General features: G+C 45.8%; 1 protein-coding gene across 2 annotated transcripts; it reads right to left on the minus strand.

The window, feature by feature from the left end:
* Positions 1-1,148: 1,148 nt before the first annotated feature.
* Positions 1,149-17,489, minus strand: LOC139153027 (D-serine dehydratase-like). Of its 2 annotated transcripts, none has more exons than XM_070726542.1 (9): positions 17,466-17,489; positions 15,038-15,091; positions 13,526-13,677; positions 12,802-13,082; positions 10,459-10,636; positions 7,353-7,474; positions 5,356-5,545; positions 3,885-3,990; positions 1,149-2,457 (listed from the first exon to the last, which is right to left on the minus strand). In XM_070726542.1, the coding sequence occupies exons 3-9, from the start codon at positions 13,672-13,674 to the stop codon at positions 2,368-2,370; spliced, it is 1,116 nt and encodes a 371-aa protein (XP_070582643.1). In that variant the 5' UTR covers positions 13,675-13,677; positions 15,038-15,091; positions 17,466-17,489; the 3' UTR covers positions 1,149-2,367. The 2 variants fall into 2 exon arrangements, with proteins under 2 accessions (XP_070582643.1, XP_070582645.1); XM_070726544.1 differs by lacking the exon at positions 17,466-17,489 and adding an exon at positions 17,301-17,430.
* Positions 17,490-17,723: the final 234 nt, after the last annotated feature.

Here is a 17,723-nt window from a genome sequence, read left to right on the forward strand (position 1 = left end):
AAGAGGGGAGAACTCCCACTCCCATAACGCCCAGCCAAGATGTTTTAGAGGGGAGGACTCCCACTCCAATAATCCTCCAGCCACGATGCTTTAAGAAAGGAGAACTATCACTCCCATAAGCCCCAGCCAAGATGCTTTAAAAGGGGAGGACTTCCATTCCCATATTCCCGCAGCCAAGATGCTTTAAGAAAGAACTTCCATTCCCATAATCCCCCAACGAGGATGCTTTCAGAGGGGAGGACTTCCATCCCCATAATCCCCCCAACCAGGATGGTTTAAGCGTGGAGGACTCCCACTCCCATAATCCTCCAGACAGGATGCTTTAAGAGGGGAGGACTCCCATTCCCATAATCCTCAAGCCAGGATGCTTTAAGCGGGGAGGACTCCCATTCCCATAATCCCCCAGCCAGGATGCTTTAAGAGGGGAAGACACCAACTGCAATAATCCCCCAACAAGGATGCTTTAAGCATGGAGGACTCCGATTCCCATAAACCCCCAGCCAGGATGCTTTTAGAGGAGAGGACTTCTATTCCCATAATCCCCCAGCCAAGATGTTTTAAGAGGGGAGGACTCCAACTGCCATAATCCCCCAGCCAGAATGCTTTAAGAGGGGAGGACTCCAACTGCCATAATCCCCCAACAAGGATGCTTTAAGCGTGGAGGACTCCGATTCCCATAAACCCCCAGCCAGAATGCTTTTAGAGGAGAGGACTTCTATTCCCATAATCCCCCAGCCAGGATGCTTTAAGAGGGGAGGACTTCCATTCCCATAATCCCCCAACCAGAATGCTTTAAGAGGTGAGGACTCCAACTGCCATAATCCCCCAGCCAAGACGCTTTAAGAGGAGAGGACTTCCATTCCCATAATCCCCCAGCCAGCATGCTTTAAGCGGGGAGGACTCCCACTCCCATAATCCCTTCCCCCTAGGGAAGATTGCCTTAATATCCTGGAATAATAATGCCAGTTAGATTATTCTGAAAACTTCAAGACTGAAACTGGATTTAGACTGTGGGGGGATCTGGTCTGAGTCCATTTATATACTCTGCATCTCAAGGCAGGGACTACCCTACCCCTAATGCTCTGCCTGGTGCGAAAAGGGGTCCTTTCTCACGAGATTTGCACACATTTCAAAAAGCAACAAAAACGTGATGGATATGTACAATCATTCGTTTAGTGACCGTCCGAAGTCACAACCGCAGTGAGAAATATGACTTATGATCACTTTTTACGCTTAGTGACCATCGCAGACCACTGTCAACTGCTTCTTTTTATTCATGCCAGTCACAATGTCCTGAGGGGTCTGTGTCACGCAACCTCCTTTTGCAACCTTCCGACAAGCTAAGTCAACGGAAATGCCAGGTTCACTTAATGACCGTGTGACTAACTTAACCACCATGGGAATTGTGATGGCAAGAAATGTCGTAAAATGGGGCAAAAGTCACTTAACAAGAGTCTCATTTAGCAACGGTCGTATGTCAAGGATAACTTAACCTGCTGGGGGAAGGGGGAATCTCCCAAAATTGTTTCACCGACTTAAGTTGGTCATGCCTTTAATAAGCCACCATTCATGGCTTGATAGGAATTGGATGGTTCAGCAACTAGAGGATTCCTGGTTTGACCCAGAGTGGACTTTACATACATCTACATCCAGTGAAGGGCTGCAAAAATTTTTAGTACCACACTGTGGGTTTGGTTTATTGTGTGGGTGTGGCTTGCTGGCCATGTAACCAGGTGGGAGTCGCTTGATAATCATGTGACCAGGTGGCGGCGGTTTAAGGGCCATGTGACTGGGTGGGAGTGGCTTACCGACCAAGATAAGTTTTCAAATAGGTGCTGAGACTCTTTTTCAGTATGATTCATTATTTGAACAGCCACAAAACGGACAAGTGATAGACAGCGTTATTGGTTGAGAAGCACAGTAACATTTTACGGCTTTGTACTAAACCCACAAGGTTCCGTAGGATAACAGATTAGGCAAGTAGCTCAATTTTCTTGTTCAGTTCTGGGTACTGATTAAAATGATTAAAGCGTTTATGGGTAAAAACATACTAATTATTTCCTATTTTAAAAGTAATTAAGGATGACGCTAAGATACTAGAGAAGGAAGGACAATGAAAAAACTATGAAGTATTCAACAAACAGTGCATAAACCTATTACCCCCACTGCGTCGCCCTCCCGCTATGGGGGCACCAGGCCACTGCGTCGCCCTCCCGCTATGGGGGCACCAGCCTGTCTACGTCCCCAATTCAGACCCTGCAAAGTTGAAATTGACTGGAAAGTTCAAACGGTGGTGGGAACCCATCACCTAAGGACCTCAAATGACTCCACAGGCCAAGATCTGCGGATCCTCTTCCTGTTGCCCTTCTACCAGCCTCGCACTGGCTTCCATGTCTCCATGATACGGCCCTTGCGGTGGACGAAGAAGACCGGGTGCATAGCGGCTGTGGCACACGCCTGTCATTTGGGCAAAGCGGGGTCGCAAGGAGAAAGAGAGACGAACGAGACCATCAGAAACAGGGCTAACTGCAAACAGCCTTCCCAAGGGCGACATAAAATAAAATTGTCATGATATTTCATTGTATTACCACATAAAGATTAGATTAGACTTATTGGATTTATATGCCGCCCCTCTCCGCAGACTCGGGGCGGCTCACAACAATGGCAAAAACAGTACATAGTGACAAATCTAATATTTACCAATCTAATTACAGTTTTAGGTTAAAAAATTCATAAAAACAACCCCAATATATATAAAAAAACAAGCACACAATCATACACCAAAACAACATGGGCAAGGGGGAGATGTTTCAATTCCCCCATGCCTGACGGCAGAGGTGGGTTTTGAGGAGTTTCTGAAAGGCAAGGAGGGTGGGGGCAATCCTAATCTCTGGGGGGAGCTGGTTCCAGAGAGTCAGAGCCACCACAGAGAAGGCTCTTCCCCTGGGTCCCGCCAGACGACATTGTTTTGTCGACGGGACCCGGAGAAGGCCAACTCTGTGGGACCTAACCGGTCGCTGGGATTCGTGCGGCAGAAGGCGGTCCCGGAGATATTCTGGTCTGAAGGGCTTTATAGGTCATAAGCAACATTTGGAATTGTGACCGGAAACTGATTGGCAACCAATGCAGACTGCGGAGTGTTGGAGTAATATGGGTATATTTGGGGAAGCCCATGATTGCTCTCGCAGCTGCATTCTGCACGATCTGATAAGGTAAAAGGTAGAATGCAAGCATCCTAATGCTGAGACATTGGGTGTGAAGTGCAACCTGATTGGGCCAGAGCATTATAAGATGCAAATCAATTTCACCATTATTCCCTTGTTGGTGGTGGCTGGGTGGAGCAGTTGGAGTGTGAATTAGATATTGAGTAGAACTGAGATAGTGATACGAAGAAACCTGGGTTGGTTTTGTATCTACTTGTAAGTCAGCTGAGTATAGCTGATGTAAAGTTCCTGTATAGAGAAGACTGAAGATATTTTCCCCTGAAAACTACTGTTTTATACAAATGTGTCTTCATTCATTTATTTGGTTCATTAAATTGCCACAATAGATTGTGATATCTTCTCTAGTCCTCCTGCATTACTCTGCTTATATAGATCCGGACAAAAATAAAATTAAAAAGGACAAGCGGATGCATTCACACAACCTGGGATGGGGAAAAATACCTCTTTGAGGTTAACCTGGATTAGGGTTGTTTTGTGGCCGAATGTCATGTTAAAGCTGCCAGGATGGTTAATTTAGGATTTCCGGACATTGTTCAAAGCAGAAAAAATACCAGATGATTCAGAATCCAGGTTAAATGGATTGTGTGAATGCAACTTTGGAAGCGCTTAGCAAACCAGCAAAGACGGGGCAGTCCGTTTCCGGGTCCAAGGCAGACTTACGTGATAAGGAATCAAAGCTAGGAGGCTACCCAGAGGGTACTTGGCGAAATCCAGTTTCCCGCTCATGGGTTCGATTTTTCCGTGCTCTTGGGTCATCGCCACCAATCTGCCAAGGAAGATCACAAGCGATTTTTCCATTTGGATGTTCTGCAAATGATTTACCACTTTCAAGTCCTAGGGTTGGATCCTAGAGGTCATCTAGTCCGACCCTCTGCCCAGGGCAGGAGACCCTACACAGATTTATTGATTGATTGATCGATCGATCGGGTTTGTGTGCCGCCCCTCTCTGAGGACTTGGGCCAGCTCACAACATAATAAAAACAGTATACAATATCAAATCTAAAATCCAATTAATATAGTTCATTGCTCTACAATCATTCATTCACTTTCAACAATAAACACACTTTGCACTCGTCAGTCAAAAGCTAGGGTCTAGTGGCCCCACGCCTGGCAGCACAGATGAGTTTTCAAGTTCTTACGGAAGGCAAGGAGGGTGGGGGCAGTGCAAATCTCTGATTCCAGAGGGCCGGGGCCACCACAGAGAAGGCCCTTCCCCCTGGATCCCACCAAACGACATTGTCTAGTTGACGGGGCCTGGAGAAAGCTGGGACTCACGCGGCAGAAGGCGGTCCCAGAGATATTCTGGTCCGATGCCATGTAGGGCTTTATAAGTCATAGCCAACACTTTGAATTGTGACCGGAAACTGATCGGCAACCAATGCAGATTGTGAAGTGTTGGTGTGACATGGGCATATTTGGGGAAGCCCATGATTGCTCTCGCAGCTGCATTCTGCACGATTTGCAGTTTCAGAACACTTTTCAAAGGTGGCCCCATGTAGAGAGCGTTACAGTAGTCGAACCTCGAGGTGATAAGGTAGCCCTTGACTATAACAACACTTATTCCGAGATTAGAAAAAAATGACATTTTTCGGACCATTTTTTTACATTTGTGACTGCTGCAATATGAACAAAATTCGGACAGTTGGTAATTGACTCATATTAACGACGGTTTGCAGTGTGATCCCATTTTGTGACCTTCCGACAGGCAAAGTCAATGGGGAAGCCGCTTAACAAACTTAAAAGCTGCAGCGATTCACGTAACAGCGGCAGCAAGAATCGTCGTAAAACGGGGCAAACCTCATTGGACAAATGTTTTCACCTAGTAACAGAAATTTGGGGGTCCCCTTTTGTGACCACCTGACGACCCAAATCAATGGGGAAGCCAGATTCATTTAACGACTGGCAAGAAAGTTGAAACAGAGCTGAACTCGCTTAATAACTGTCTTAATAAGCTACAACAATCTTGAGCTCTCTTGTGGTCATATGTCGAGGACTACCTGTGGATGGAGAGACAGACAGAGAGACAGATGTGGGATGGGTAAAGAGACAGATGATAAGGTGACTGACTTGGGTGTGAAGCAGGGAGGGCAGGAAGGAAGGACCAGGTGCATGGGAATTGTAGCTCCCTTACTTGAGGTCTGGGTGCCCGTCCACCAGGGCAAAGCCAGTCGGCAGCTGACCCAGGCTGTGCAGGCTCAGTCCGGTCCATCCGCAGTCCACCAACAACTGGTTGCGGTGTGGGTAGTGACCGATCACTCGCGTCCAGACCCGCACAGCTACGTCCTCAAGCTGGCAGGAGCCAATCATCATCTGCTGGACATCTAGAAGGAAAGGAAATCCGTTGGGTCACTCTTGGCCTACTTTGCAGGGCTGGTTGTGGTGGAGGGGCAAAAGCACAGCAACCGCACAGCTGAACCACTTCTCCCGCCCAAGTGATTCTCAAACTTTTGCAAACTTCAATTCCCAGAATTCCCAAGCCCAGGAATCAGCAACCTGTGGCTCTTTCATCGCACTGCTGTGGCTCCCTGTCACTCAAAACAGACCTCACAACCAGTATCGGGTTCCTACCAGTACAAATGAGAACATCACACCAGTAGTAAAACTGGAGCTGTACGTGCAGCTTCGGGTCTCTGGTGTCCGTGCGTCTTCATCCCAGCAAGATTTTGCTTCTGCGCATGTGCGCAAGATATTGGTGATTTTTTGTTTCTGCGCATGCGTGTGAGATACGGGCGATTTTTTGCGTATGCGCATGTGTGTGAGATTTCAGTGATTTTTTGCTTATGCGCATGCGTGTGATACTGGTGATTTTTTTGCTTGTGCACATGTGCATGAGATTTCAGCAATTTTATGCTTATGCGCTTGTGCATGAGATTTCAGTGATTTTTGCTTATGCGCATGAGATTTTAGCTATTTTTGCTTATGCGCATGTACATGTACATGAGATTTCAGTGGGTTTTTGCTTATGCGCATGTACATGAGATTTTAGCTATTTTTGCTTATGCACATGTACATGAGATTTCAGCGGGTTTTTGCTTATGCGCGTGTGCATGAGATTTTGGCGATTTTTTGTTTCTGTGCATGCGTGATTTTGGTGATTGTTTGCTTCTGCGCATGTGGTTTCAGCGATTTTTTGACAAAGGATGACCTTGAAACTCTCTCTCCCTGTCTCCCTCCTTTTGTCTCTCTGTCTTTCTATCCAATCATCTCTTTCTCTCTTAATATATCCATGAAACCCTCCACTCCATCCTCCTTCTCATCCTTCTCTCTCCCTCCCTCTCCCCATTTCTCCATGCATTATCTACAGTACATAGAGCTTTAATGTTATATATTTCATATTTTACGCTGTATGAAAGAGGTTCAGTAGAGATGAGCCCGTCCTGCTGGACGGAGAGCATGCAATGGATGCCGCCCTGCCCTCCCCTCCCCTCACTTTTCTGGCGCTGCCTTTCCCCTCCCCTTCTGCCTTTCCCCTCCCCAGAGCCACACTTGGAGGGCGTTACGCTGAACACCTGCCTCTGCCTTAGCCTGGAAATGCCTGCCCAGAGAGGTGATGTGGAGTAGAAAACGGGAGGTTGTGAGTTCTAATCCCGGTTTAGACATGAGTTCCTCTCCTCTCTCTCTTTTAGCCCAACCCACCTCGCAGGATCATTATTGTATGGGAAATAATAAAGGGATTAAAAATAAATAACACGACAACATAATGAAATAAATAAGTATAAAATAAGAAAATAAAATAAATAAAAATCAAATAATAAAATAAAAAATAAAAATAAAGTAATAAATAAAATATCAAAGAACAAACAATGAACTATCAATTAAAAATAATAAACTATCAAATAATAAAAATTAAACTATCAAATAATAAAAATAAACTATCAAATAATAATAAAAATATCAAACAATAATAAAAAATAAACTATCAAATAAACTATTTATCATTAAATAAGAAACAAAAACTGTCAAATAATAATAAAATAAACTATTAACTAAGGGGGCTAGAGAGGATATCTAGATGTTCCCAGAATGAAGGGGGGGGGGAGATCTCCGCTATGGGACCCTCTAGATGCCTCCAGGGGCATCTCTGGGCCTTATGGGACCCCTTGAGGTCTCCTAGACTATTCCGCTTACCGTAAAAAATATAATTTCCCGGGTGAACTTCGCTGAGTTTGGCCATCAGGGGCACCGGGTGGCTGCAGGAGGGTGTGGAGCCGATGCTGGACTTCGGGCAGGGCACCCCGGCTTCCCGGAGCCTGCGGGAGGGAATGAAAATGGCGCTCCTTGATTTATGACCACTCATTTAACGACCCCTCAAGGCGGAACCGTCTTTATCGGTTTGTATAATCAGCCCTCGACTTACTACCACTCCGTTTAGCGAATGCCCCCAAATGCGGATCAGCCCCGGAGGGAGCCGCCTGGCCCAGAAACATCAGACACGGATTCTCACCTGCGGAGAACGTGGTTGTGTTTCGATCGTGGGAGAGAGAAAAAGAGAGAAATCAGCCTCTCGAGCTTTCTGAATGGAGTTCTCTCTGCCCCTCGTTCTTCCTCCTTCCTTCCTTTTTCTTTCTGTTCATTTTCTTATTCCCTTCCTTCTTTCCACCCCCTTCCCTTCTTTCTTTAAGTTTCTTCCTTCCCCCTTTCTCTTTCCTCTTCTTCATCCTTTCTTTCCTTTACCCACTCCTTCCTTCTGTCCTTCCTCCTTGTCTCTATTTCCTCCTCTCCTTCCTTCTATCTTTCTCTCCTTCCTTCCTTCTTTTTCTCTCCCTTTCTTTCCTCCTTCCTTTTATCCTTCCTCCTTCTATTTCCTCCCCTCCTTCTTTTATCTTTCTTTCCTTCTATCTTTCCTTCCTTCCTCCCCTTTTCCTCTCCCTTTCTTTCCTTCCTCCTGTCTTTCCTTCTTCTATTTCCTCCCCTCCTTCCATCTTTCTCTTTCCTTCCTTCTCTTTCCTTTCCCTCTGCCTTTCTTTTGTTCTTCCTTCCTTCTGTCCTTCCTCCTTCTATTTCCTCCCCTTTCTTCTATCTCCTTCACCTCTTCCTCCCTCCCTTCTCCTCTCCCTTTCTTTCCTTCCTCCTTCCTTCTGTCATTCCTTCTTCTCTCCTCCTCCTCCTTTCTATCTTTCCCCCCATTTTTGCTCCTTCTTTCTCCTGCTTTCTCTTCTCCCGCCCTTCCCCGGATCACAGGGGCAGGACTGGATGACCTCAAGGTGTCCCCTCCTTGTTTTGAAGGGGGGATTGCCCCCCCCCTTTTGAAGGGGCTGCTCTGCTCCCTCGGATTCAATGCCGGGGTCTCTGCAAAATTTTAGCCAAACTTTCCTTCCCATTTCCTTGGCAGCCTGGTTCTTAAAAGTTCTGCCCCCTCCTCTTTTTCTCTAGAGGCTGCAAATGCCCCCAACCTTAGTCCAGGCGGAGGGGGCGGGGACCTTGGAAAGGGGGAGGGGAGGGCAGGATAAACACCACTAAAGGCCACCTGGACATTGCTGGACCTTTAAAGAGGCAACTTCAAAGGGGTCTCCGCTCACCTGAATTCCTGGAAAGGACTTGGGGGGGGGGGTAGGCTGGGGGAGGAGAGAGGGGGGGCAGTATATGGAAGAATCCTGCAAATAAACACCTTTTGACACCCCCACCCCCTCCAATTCAGTCCAAGCGTTTATACTGGGTCATAAACCAGGATTAGTTTTACAGCCTTTTAACCGGAATTGGGCATCCTGACCAGAGAGAGGCCTTCCCGAAGGAGGTTAGGCTGGCTAGGCCTGGAGAGGGTGGGCTGGGGGGTTTTGGGGAGGGGGGAGGAATCAAGAGACAGGCATTTCCCCCCAAAATAACAGATCCAGGTAACACTTGACTTCAATGGTTCCTTTAGTGACCATTCAAAGTTGGCAACGACTGACGCTGAAAAATTGGCTTAGGACCATTTGCCCCACACTTAACGACTGTTGCAGCATTTCCCCACAGTCACGAGATCGAAGTTCCTTCTCTCTATTTCCTCCTCTCCTTCCTTCTATCTTTCTCTCCTCCCTTCCTCCCTTCTCCTCTCTCTTCTTTCCTTCTTCCTTCCTTCTATCATTCCTCCTTCTCTCCTCCCTCTCTCCCTCCCTTCTCCTCTCTCCCTCCTCCTTCCTTCTACCATTCCTCCTTTTCTCCTCCTCCTTCCTTCTTTCTCTCCTTCCTCCCTCCCCCTCTCTCTTTCCTTCCTCCTTCCTTCTATCTTTCTCCCCTTTTTTGGCAGTTGACTCATATCTGTGAAGGCCACAGCGTCTTCTTTTGACAAGCAAAGTCAAAGGGGAAGCCAGATTCATGCTTAATGACCGTGTTAACAGCTTAACTACAGTGGCAAGGAAAATTCATTCAAACTCGCTTCACAAACGTCTTGCTTAGCGATGGAAATTTTGGGCTCCTTTGTGGTTGTAAATTGAGGACTAGGTGTAATGCAGGGACAAAACCAAAAAAAGGGGGACAAAATGTTGCAGCCCAAAGACACACAACAGGGAGGAGTGAATTCTAGTCCTGTCTTAAATAGGAAAAGCTGTTTCTCCCCAGCTGGGTGACTTTGGGCCAATCCCCAAGAGACGGTGAGTTCTAGTCCCGCCTTAGGCATAAAAGGCAACTAAGTGACTTTGGGCCAATCCCCAGGAGACGGTGAGTTCTAGTCCCGCCTTAGGCATAAAAGGCAACTAGGTGACTTTGGGCCAATCACCAGGAGACGGTGAGTTCTAGTCCCGCCTTAAACAGGAAAATTAGTTGGATGACTTTGGGCCAATCACCAGGAGACGGTGAGTTCTAGTCCCGCCTTAGGCACAAAAGGCAGCCAGGTGACTTTGGGCCAATCCCCAGGAGACGGTGAGTTCTAGTCCCGCCTTAGGCATAAAAGGCAACTAGGTGACTTTGGGCCAATCACCAGGAGACGGTGAGTTCTAGTCCCGCCTTAAACAGGAAAATTAGTTGGATGACTTTGGGCCAATCACCAGGAGACGGTGAGTTCTAGTCCCGCCTTAGGCACAAAAGGCAGCCAGGTGACTTTGGGCCAATCACCAGGAGACGGTGAGTTTAATTCTCGCCTTAAACACAAAAGTGGCTGGGTAACTTTAGGACAGACCCTCTCTCTCTCTGCCCAACCCACCTCACAGGGTTGTTGTTATGGGGAAAGTAGGAGGAGGAGGAGGAAGGTATGCTTGTTGTTGTCGAGTCACTTATAAAATAATAAACCAGGCACACAAAGGAAGGAAGAAATGCTTACTGCTCCATAAACTCCAGGGTAAACTCCGTGGTTCTCTGGGCGACCGCCTGGATGTCCGACCGGCCGTGGCACCCGTACGAGTTGCCACAATGGGTGTAGATGCCCGCCAGCTCTGTCGCGCCTTCGGAGATGGCCTTGGCGAGCTTTAAGGCTGCGGGGTCCGAGGGTTTCACGCCGGCTGCGAGGAAGCAGAGAAAGCACCATCAAAAGTACTGACCGTGCAGGCAGTCCTCGACTTACGACCAACCATCGAGCCCAAAATTTCCCCTGCAAAGTGAGGCGGCTGTTAAGTGAGTTTTATGCCCCCGTTTTTCTGTCGTTGTTAAGCGAATCCCTGCAGTTGTTAAGTGAGTGACAGGGTTGCTAAGTGAATCTGGCTTCCTCGTTGATTTGGTTTGACAGGATGGTCACAAAAGCGAATCACGTGTCCTCATGTTGTGAACACCGTCATAAATTTCAGTCTTTTACCAAGCGGGTGAATTTTGGGCCCATGACCGCAGGGATGCTGCAGTGGTCCTAAAGTTGTAACTTCAGCCCTTAAATGAACTGTCATAACTCGAGGTTCCTCTCCCTGTAATGTTAGCAAAGCCCGTCCTGATTGGGGGGCAGAGTTTGTGGGAATTAAAGAGGTTCGACCTCAAGTGCCTGGACTCTTTTGAGTAACCTCCGGGCCCTCGGAGAGGGGCGGCATACAAGTCTAATAAATAATAATTAATAATAATTAATAATAATAATAACCTGAAAAGTCGAGTTTTAAAGGCCAGCTGCTGCATTTTCTCTTGCTTTCCCATCTTAAAGGAATTCTAAGATAGACTGCTCCCGAGACTGGAGGTTTTGCTTGTCCAAACTCGAGTTTATACCTGACTTGTGGTGACCATTTTTCATACTTATGACCAATACAGACTCCCCGTGGTCACATGATCAGACGCCTGGCAACTGACTTGTATTTACAACGGTTGCATGCAATTGCCCTTTGTGACAAGGAAAGTTGAAGGGGGGAAGTCAGATTTGCTTAATGACCAGGATTCATTTAACAACCGCAGTGGTTCGCTTAACAACGTCACCAAAAAGGTGATAAGAGGGGGCAAAACTCACTTATTTATTTTTTTATATTTTTATATTTTTATATTTTTATATTTTCATTTTCATTTTCATTTTCATTTTCATTTTCATTTTCATTTTCATTTTCATTTTCATTTATTTTATTTTATTTTATTTTTTATTATTTTATTTTATTATTTTATTATTTTATTATATTTTATTATATTTTATTATATTTTATTATATTTTATTATATTTTATTATATTTTATTATATTATATATATTTTATTTTATTTTATTTTATTATTAAATTTGTATGCCGCCCCTCTCCATAGACTCGGGGCGGCTCACAGCAGTAATAGAAAAACAATATACAATACAAATCTAATAATTAAAACTAAAAACCCATAATTAAAAAAAACATGCACACAACATACCATACATGAACAATATAGGCCTGGGGAAGTTATCTCAGTTCCCCCATGCCTGACGGCAGAGGTGGGTTTTGAGGAGTTTACGAAAGGCGAGGAGGGTGGGGGCAATTCTGATCTCTGGGGGAAGTTGGTTCCAGAGGATCGGGGCCGCCACGGAGAAGGCTCTTCCCCCTGGGTCCCGCCAAATGACATTGTTTAGTCGACGGGACCCGGAGAAGGCCAACTCTGTGGGACCTAACCGGTCGCTGGGATTCGTGACAGGCTCAGCGATGGAGATTTTGGACTCCTTTGTGGTCTTAAGTTAAGGACTGTCTGAATTGCCTAAATTTCTTGGGTTTTACCCGTTCTATGTCCTTTTATTTTCTGTTGGGTTTTTTTTTCTAGATCCCCTTGTAAGATTTGGAGGTCACGCCTAGCAGGAAGGAAAAGGAGGAGGGACACAGCTAGTCCTTGACTTACAACGATTCCTTTAGTGACCGTTTGAATTTAAGACCTCATTGAAAAAAAGCAACACGAGTCCTCATACTTATGACCTTTGCAGAGTCCCTATGGACATGTGATCAAGACTGGCAACTGGCATGAACTTATGTCGGCTGCAGCGTCTGTCATGGGGATCACGTGATCGCCATTTGCGGCCTACTCGGCTGGCTTCCGACCAGCAAAGTCCAATACGGGAGAAGCCAAATTCACTTAACAACCATGGGATTCACTTAATAAAGTTCATTCATTTAATAAACGTGGTTAAAAAAAAAAGTTGTAAAATCGGGCGTCAATTAGCAACAGTCTCACTGAGCGACAAAAAGTCCTAGTCCTAAGTGGGGCCGTAACTCGAGGACTACCCCGTACGTGCCCCGGGAGAGCAGGTACCTCGTCCGTTGTCGCAGTCAATCTTCAGCCAGACTTTCCAGGGCTGTCCGGTTCGCAGAGGCCTCCTTTTCAGCTGGTCCAGGGCCTCTGGACTGTCCACCATCACCTGGAAGGCCTCCAGCTTCTCAGCCAACGACGCGCAATCGTCCACTTTGTCGAAAGGCAGCGGGTAGGCGTAGAGAATGTCGTCGAAGCCGCCGTCAGCAAAATGGCGGGCCTCGGCCAGCGTGGAGACCACGATTCCCCTCAGGGATGCCCCCGTCATGAGGCGCCCGCCTTCCCTGTGAGGAATGCAAAGAAAGGGGGACGAATGTGAGGGGGGGCCCCCCTCTGAGCTGGGTATTTTACCTCAGACGTCTCATGACCCAAGTAGGGAACAGCATCAAGACTAGAGGGAGAAGGACGAGAGGAAGAGGAAAACTCTTTTGAGCTCGGTGGGTTTTGTTTACAAGACGCCTCAGAAGTTGGGCGGTCTATAAATTAGACAAATAAATAAACAACATTATTTAGTGGGGTGGGGATTGAGGAGAGGTGGGGGGGGGAGAAGAGGAAGAGGAGGAAGGACTGGGAGAGGGGGTTCCTTGGGGGTCTCTGAGCTCAGTGCTCTTCTTGCAGACGTCTCGTGACCCAAACAGGTAACGTCATCCGTGCTAGGAGGGAAGGAAAGCACCTGAATATCACTCAGGGAAGCGAGCCAAGCTGCGCATCTCAACCTGCCACTCACAGTGTCTTGTGGGTCTTCATGTGGGGCCTGAGGGCCACCCGCAGGGCTTGGCAACGCTCCCGCATGCGCTGCGCATTCCTCGTGGCTACATCGAGATCCACCGTGAAGGCCGGAGTGGGCAGTTCCTCTACGCGACATCCTTCCCACATGCTCTGCAACGAAACAAAGATGGAGCCACAGAAGCGGGGTGTACTGAGTTCGAGGAGCTGCTGAAAAGGACCAGGTGGAGAGAATCCCTCCTAGAGATCATCTAGTCCAGTCTGGTCCCCAAACATTCCGGCCTGGCAGACGGTGGGGACACAAAATGGTTCTGGGCAAATGGCGGGAGTGTGTGAGGTACTATTTGTGTGAGCGGTGGGCGTGTGCAGCTAACACAAAAGGAGTTGTGAGTTTGATGTCAGAACCGCACTGAAAAAAAGTGACCACCACCTTTTTCCACAGTTAAGCTTGACCTTATGACCATTGAACCGTCCCCTGCAGTCATACACAATCAAAATTTGTGTACTTGGAAACGGCATGTTTTGCCGCATCCCCAGATCACATGATCACCATTTGTGACTTTGCTGGTCTTCGACACGCAAAGTCAATGTTGGGGATTCACTTAATGACCAGTTCACTGAATGACGGTAATGATCATGAAATCGAGTGTGACACACTTTACAATTTCCTTGTTTAGCAAGTCATAAGTTGAGGTCTATGTGTATACCGCAAATGGCAGAAAAAGCACCAGATAGCATCCAATGCCCGTGTTCGGTAATTGGACTGAGGTGGAGAGTTGAGGGTCTGAGGAGGAAAATTAGAGACCCAAAATATTTAGATTTCCTAACGGAGGAAATCTAAATATTTTTTAAAATTTAATTAATTTCAGAGAATCCTTGACTTATGACCGCAACTGAGGTAAAATTTCCCATCGCTGAGACAGTCATTAAGTGAGTTTCGTCCCATTTTACAACCTCCCCGCCACATAGTTAAGTGAACCCCTATGGTTGTTAAGTGAGTCACATGGTTGTTAAGTGAGTCATATGGTTGTTAAGTGAGTCACATGGTTGTTAAGTGAGTCACATGGTTGTTAAGTGAACCTGGCTTCCCCATCCACTTTGCTTGCCAATAGGTGGCATAACATGACCGCAGGACGGAGAAAACGATGTAAATGTGAGTCAGGTGGCAACGGTGTGAATGTTGATTGTGTGTCCATGCGCAGGCTGCAGTGGTTGTAACTGAGAAACGAAAAAGGCAGATTCACTTAACAACGACGAGAATAACTTAACCATGGTGGCAATTCCTTTCTTCTCCAGCCATTGTTACAACTTTAAACAGTCACTAAATAAACAAGGATTATATTTATATTGAAAATGCAAACCCAAGTTGTTTTTTTAATCACAGCTTAAGAATCCTTATTTATTAATTTATATCTGCACTGTTTTAACGTGTTATTAATGCTGCGTTATTTCCATAACGTTTCACAACCTGCCTGCGAGGGAGGACCAAATGTCAGAATTCCAACTGACATACCTACAGCCGCAGGTGATCAGATTTCTGAACGGAAGATATCACCGGATAAAGTATCTGTGGAGCAAAATGTTTATGTTAGATTTATATCCCACAGTGCCATTCCTTTATTTTTTCCCTCATAACAACCTTGCGGTGTTGACCAGGTATAGAGGGATCCAAAGTCCTGTATAGCAGGGGTCTCTCACCTAGGCAACTTTAAGACTTGTGGACTTCAACTCCCAGAATTCCTCTTTATTAAAGAATACAGTGTTCCCTCGATTTTCGCGGGTTCGAACTTTGCGAATAGCCTATATCACGGTTTTTCAAAAAATATTAATTAAAAAATACTTCATGTTTTTTTCCCCTATACCATGGTTTTTCCCACCCGATGACGTCATATGTCATCGCCAAACTAATAATTTTTGCAAATAAATAACAAAAAAAATAATTATTGTTAACAAATAATTATGTTTATAAATATCAGGATCACTAAGTGTCTTATTCAATGGTGATAATGGTGAATAAATGGTTGTGAAGGGAATGGGAAATGGTAATTTAGGGGTTTAAAGTGTTAAGGGAAGGCTTGTGATACTGTCCATAGCCAAAAATGGTGCATTTACTTCCGCATCTCTACTTTGCGGAAATTCGACTTTTGAGGGCGGTCTCGGAACGCATCCCCCGCGGAAATCGAGGGAACACTGTACTGGATCCTAGATCTGAATGAATGAAATACTCTCATTGAATACTTTGTTCTGTACAAAGTTGAATGCACACAACAGCAGGTGAAACTGATTGTCCATCAGTGTTGCTTCGTAAGTGGACAGTTTGATTTCAGTTTGATTTACTTGGAGTTATATTGTGTTGTTTAAGTGTTCCCTTTGTTTTTTTGAGCTGTGTATAAACTTCAGCCCCACTATTCCCCAACAGATTTTCGCCATGCATAATTACCCAGGATGCAAATGTGGACTCCAAATCCCAGAATTCCCTAGCCAACATGTGTCAATGAACACATCCCAGGATTACTCTGCAAGGGAGTATAGACCTAAGTCCCAGAATTCTCCAGCTAGCACACACTGGGTTTCACCACCCAGAACCCCCTTATGAGCATGTAGGTACTTCAAACCGCAAAATTCTACACACACAAACTGTTCTGCAGGTGAGTCCCAACCGCCCTGTAATTACAGGGTAATTAGCCCAAAAAGACACACATAGAAGGAAAACCCAAAAGTTTTTATAAACAGAAAAACAGAAACAGCTCCCTTTTTAAATGTCAAAGGGATTTTCTGGTACACACAAGGCACAGGTGAAATGCAGTCCAATTGCTCACCCAACAACTGGGAAATTGAGTCCAATTCCAAAGTCCAGAAATTACACACACAGTCTTGAACAGGGAAACAGCAAAAACCACTATCTTGATGAAACTATGAATCAGATAAACTTCCACAAGGCTAAACCAGCACACTGCTCTTTTATCTGTAGCACTAATTACAGCAGCCCCACCCAACCACAGGTGGCCTCACTTATCTCCTGCAATAATCCTTCAGTTGTTCTCTCCTATGCATCACTCTACGCATGCGTGGATCTGTCATAGGTTCTTGTTCAGAATCCAGGGATGATAAGGATGATTGATCTCCTCCTGGGCTGTCTGCCCAACTCCCCCCTTCCCTGCTACCCACCCTTCTATGGGGAGCAAAATAGTTCTGTGCCATGTTCCCCCCCCACCTCCACATTCCTTGGGGCAGGAGCTGGGCCAGAGCCAACCACAACACAACACAAACACACAAACAAACACACAAACACCAGCACCCGTTGCAGGCTGTGGAATTCTGTTGAAACAAATTGGCTGAGTTTGGAAAACAATGGCTGATTTTCCAAAGATTATGACACCCTACCTTCCCATGGTTTCTATTGAATTATATTATAGTACAATACATAATATATACAGTAATACATATTATATAGTACATACAGTATTTTATATGAATAGAATAGAATAGGGGGGAAAGAATAGAATAGAACAGAATAGAATTCCTTATTGGCCAAGTGTGATTGGACACACAAGGAATTTGTCTTTGGTGCAGATGCTCTCAGTGTACATAAAAGAAAATATACATTTATCAAGAATCATAATGTACAACACTTAATTATCGTTCAGGTACAAGTAAGAAGTTAAATTAAGTTATATATAATTATATAACATTATAAATAAGGAAATATATACATGAATGTCTTCGGAGAGGGGCGGCATACAAATCTAAGTAATAAATTATTATATTTCACGCACACAGCAAACTTTTTGCAAAGCTTGCAAACTCGCAATCCCCTCTCGAGTCAAAGCAACGTTTGGAGGCGTCCCAGGGAAACACGCAAGTTTGCACCCTCCACACCACTCGGGCCGCTAAGCCGCTTAGGGAAAAAAGGGGGTGCAGTAGCCAGGGTCCCTCCTTACCTGCCTTTCGGACCTGATCAAAGTCCAGCTGGGGGTGGGTGGGCGGGTCACGTGAGCCAATGGGCCGGCTCGCCCCTTTTGCAAACGCTCAAGGACTGCAAGTTCCAGGGTGCTCAGCCAGCAAGCGCGAGGCATTTTGGGTGTTGTAGTGTATTGCGTGAGAAAGTTGTAGGCTGGAGAGAGGGGGTCACAGCTGCTCTGTCGGAATGAAGTTTTTTGCAAGATAGAATAAGAGATGCGTTCGCGCGTGTGTAATCT

The sequence above is a fragment of the Erythrolamprus reginae genome, chromosome Z, assembly GCF_031021105.1.
Source record: "Erythrolamprus reginae isolate rEryReg1 chromosome Z, rEryReg1.hap1, whole genome shotgun sequence".
NCBI classification, from domain to species: domain Eukaryota; kingdom Metazoa; phylum Chordata; class Lepidosauria; order Squamata; family Dipsadidae; genus Erythrolamprus; species Erythrolamprus reginae.

Bases quoted from the DNA above. Each gene is read 5' to 3' on its own strand.
- LOC139153027 (XM_070726542.1), bottom strand. From the start codon at position 13,674: ATGTGGGAAGGATGTCGCGTAGAGGAACTGCCCACTCCGGCCTTCACG. The intron at 7,475-10,458 runs GTAAGCATTTCT...TCCCTCCCGCAG, and splicing joins ACCCTGGAGTTTATGGAGCA to GCTCCGGGAAGCCGGGGTGC. The intron at 2,458-3,884 runs GTAAGTCTGCCT...CCCAAATGACAG, and splicing joins TAGCTTTGATTCCTTATCAC to GCGTGTGCCACAGCCGCTAT.